The sequence below is a fragment of the Bidens hawaiensis genome, unplaced genomic scaffold (genome assembly GCF_021521415.1).
Source record: "Bidens hawaiensis isolate Kalapana, Puna unplaced genomic scaffold, B.hawaiensis_p1.1 tig00030374_1, whole genome shotgun sequence".
NCBI classification, from domain to species: Eukaryota; Viridiplantae; Streptophyta; class Magnoliopsida; order Asterales; family Asteraceae; genus Bidens; species Bidens hawaiensis.
In genome coordinates this window covers 11,403-15,284 of record NW_027495063.1, presented here as the reverse complement: position 1 = coordinate 15,284, position 3,882 = coordinate 11,403, and the positions used below count along the sequence as shown (strand labels likewise).

Sequence of the window (3,882 nt, the reverse complement as noted above, 5' to 3'; positions counted from 1 at the left end):
TTCTCTCGCAGGCTGCAACGCACGATGAGTGAAATTCTAGTTGTTTTTAAAACACATTTTATAAATATATTTTTTTAAACCTTTTGTTATATTTCAAAAACGCTTTTTTTAATAACCAAAAACATATTTTTTCTTATTTAAAATAAAGATTTTTCTATTATTTAAAAACACGTATTTGTTTTTCTATAATTGCTGTTATTTTTAACAGTTTTCAGAGATTGTTTGCACCTTTTCAAACAAATTTTATTTTGTTTGTTAATAAATAAAAGTAATAATAATATATTTACTTAATAAATTACACAAAATTTGCGATTTGAGGATAAATTACCCAAAGTTATATGATAATTAGTATTTTAACATGGATATAGTGTTTACATTTAAAAATGGTAAATTAATCGGAACAAAAATTCATAAATGTGTTAATTTGTATTCTTAAGTCATAATACAAAAACAGTTTTTATATTTCAAAAGGTGCAATATTAAAGGGAAAGGGAAACTATAAATGAAAAAAAAATGTTAGAAGAGAGTAATATATCAAAGGAATTGAAAGTTCATAAAATGTGGTATGACAAATTGATGAGGTGGTACGTTTAACCTAACTTATTAATTCGTTTAGCACTTGGATACAAGTATACACAATTAATTAACTTTTAACTTATTTGGTTTTTTGCACTAATCAAATAGACACATGTAGAATAAATAAAATTATACGCCAAATTATTCCATTCAACCACCCATGAGCACATAAACGTTGATTGTCAATTGTTAATTGCTGCCTATTTAAAAGAAATCATACTTTGGACGTTCCATAAATTACTTAATTAATATATACATTGAGGCATTATAAAAAGAAGTGCACATAGATGCATCCATACATCTTAAATCACTAGTAACATTGTCATCAATAATGACCATGATCATGACAAGGCTCCTAAGATGTTTAAGATCAAAGCAACTTCATACTATTGTATATCGAGAAACCATTAAACAATCTTCTCCAACACCTCCACACCTCAAAACTCATAATCTTTCATTAGTTGATCAGATGGCTCCCAATACCATGGTGCGATTTATATTCTTCTACAAAAACAACACGAACGTAGGTGACATCAACATCCTAAAGAAGTCATTATCAGAGACCTTAACATCATACTATCCATTTGCAGGCCGGTTTCTAGCACCTTCGATGCCTATAATTGACTGTAGTGACCAAGGTGTTGAGTTCTTGGAAGTTTCTAATGATAGCCGGCTCAGGGACTTCGTTGTCATGAAAGATCTCGACGAAAGTATCTTAGACCAACTCATTCCTAATTATGCGGCAGGTGATAATCCTAATTTGGTCGAGGTCTGGCTGAATCATTTCAAGTGTGGTGCAGTCGCACTGGGTGTGTCCATTTCGCACAAGCTTGGTGATGGATTCACGATGGCTAACTTTTTGAACCACTGGGCTACTGTTACACGTGGTGGATACCCTAAAACTCCTACCTTTTGGTTATCAGCTTCCAAAAGTAACATTGAAGTACCAGAGTATGACTTTAAGGGAATAGACAGAGTTAAGTATGCAACAAGGACATTCATGTTCACAAACTCAAAACTGAATGAGCTCAAGAACAAGTTGGTTAGCACGTCATCAGTGAAACCTACAAGGGTCGAAATATTGTCATCTCTAATTTTTAAATCTGCGATGGAGGCTGCCACAACATTATCAGGTTCTTCGCAACCAGCAACCATGTGCCATGTGGTGAACATGAGGAAAAAAATAATCGAAAAAAACCGTCCTGAAATAGCAGCTGGCAATATATGTACAATAGCAGACATAACAGTGGATTCTGGTGAAATCAACTTCACTGAGGTTATAGCTAAGCTGAGAAAAGAGATAATGGAGATTAAAGAAGTTAGAAATGTGGAAGAACTTGGAGAAATGCTTTTAAACAAATTTTCGACGGTAAGTGATGATCAAAGTCGAACATATACTTTTTCGAGCTTGTGTCGGTTTCCATTTTACCAAGTCGATTTTGGGTGGGGAAAACCCGTACGGGTGATAGCCAAAAGTGGAGTCTCGGATGGAAACGTCGTTCAGTTGGTGGATACTCCCTCTGGAGATGGTATTGAAGCAATAGTTCGATTGGAAGAAGAAGAAATGGCTATCTTTGAGAAAGATATTCTTGCATATTCGCAAGATATGATCTGAAAGTTTGTGTTTTCTGTATGGATCATCAATTTGTAGTTCATAAATTGCTTTGTATGGATTATCAATTTGTAGTTCATAAATTGCTTTGGTTATCACCTGATACTTTTCATCATTTAACAGGTTCTAATGATTATTCTATTTATGTTCTACAATATAGAGTATGTGTAACACAAAAAGTTTATAAAAAAGTTATATGATCAATACATGTTAATATATAAAGTAGTGGAGGTACCCCCAGCAATGGGGAGGGATATCAAATCCGTGCATGAAGCTTCCGAATATCAAATATGGTTATTGTATAACATATGGTTTAGAGTTGTAATAACATTTAGTTATATAGTTCTGAACTTAATTAAAATGCTCATTCGAGTTGTAAAAACATTTAGTTATATATTTATAATACAATTTAAAAACTGCATTTATGTATTTATAGTATATAAATTAAGTTGGCTGGAAAATCAATTGAGTACAATAACAATAAGTTATTAGATAAAAGTTCCTTTTTGAATAGATATATATAACTATAAAAACAAAAACAGTCAGATTAACATACTAATCACCAAACTCGAGTACAAACACAAAAATAGCAATGTTTTGCTCAAAACAGTAGTAGCGCTCCATGTTAAGTGTTTTCCCTATAAAGGTGTCGTTCTAAAAACCGTTCATCCTTCGAGCATGGCCTTTGCAGCGTCTATAAGTATCGGTCTGAATTCATCAGATGCTCTACCAAGCACAGTGTATCCTTCCTTGTCTTCAACGTCAACATCCGCACCATGTCGGATCAGTAGAAGAGCTACCTGTGTCACCAAACAAACACAAAGAAATCAACTTGATAACATAATTATCTGATATTTATATTAAAAGTATAACCGTGTATGAGCATGTACCTCTTTGTTATGGCATATCACTGCAGTCATAATTGGAGTTTGCCCCGCTCTATCAACAGCATCAATATCCGCACCTTCCTCGATCAAAAGTTCACACAACTCTGAGTTTCCTGTACTTGCTGCACGATGCAACGGTGTGCATCCGACCTATATAAAATGAACTTCAAGCAATAAGCAACCAAAGAGATAATGAAAGATTATTGTTAGAAAGATAAACTGAAAACTTGTAAATCATTATGAAGTTACAAACCTTGTCCTTTGCATTGATCCTTGCTCCATTAGAAAGCAAAATTTCAGCGACTTTAACCCAACCCTTGCTGGCAGCATAGTGCAGAGCAGTTCTACCACCATTGTTTTTCAAATTTTCATCCGCCCCTGTTCATCAGAATCTTATTCTTTCAGCAGATAATATATTGAATAAAGCAACGTAATAACCAGAGTTATGAACATCTACGGAGCCAAAAATCTTATTACACGAGTCAGGATATAACGATAATCAAACCTCTGTCTAGCAAAATCTGGATAATTTCAACATTTCCACTGCTTGCAGCAGAATGCAGTGGCGCCCAGCCTTCTTCATCAGCACTGTTAATCCCACTCACTGATTGATCAAAAGCTGAAAGTATCTTCACCACCTGATCAATAAAATTAATTTCTCACGGCAACATGAAGCAACGAACGGCCGTCTTCGTTACGAAGAGTGAGACAACGGAGCAACTGCGGCTGACTCAGCGATGTCAAATACGACACGTCGCCGTTATCGGCCGCTTTGAACAGATCTTCGTCCTTGATGTTCGCCTCCAT

At 34.6% G+C, this 3,882-nt stretch overlaps 1 protein-coding gene and 1 pseudogene across 1 annotated transcript; one reads left to right on the top strand and one right to left on the bottom strand.

The window, feature by feature from the left end:
• Window positions 1-1,060: 1,060 nt before the first annotated feature.
• Window positions 1,061-2,191, top strand: LOC143580363 (akuammiline synthase 1-like). Its single transcript, XM_077063406.1, has one exon. The coding sequence runs from the start codon at window positions 1,061-1,063 to the stop codon at window positions 2,189-2,191; it is 1,131 nt and encodes a 376-aa protein (XP_076919521.1).
• A 604-nt stretch (window positions 2,192-2,795) lies between these two features.
• Window positions 2,796-3,882, bottom strand: LOC143580361 (uncharacterized; annotated as a pseudogene).

Excerpts from the sequence above, each read along its gene's own strand:
- LOC143580363 (XM_077063406.1), top strand. The coding sequence starts at position 1,061 with ATGGTGCGATTTATATTCTTCTACAAAAACAACACGAACGTAGGTGAC.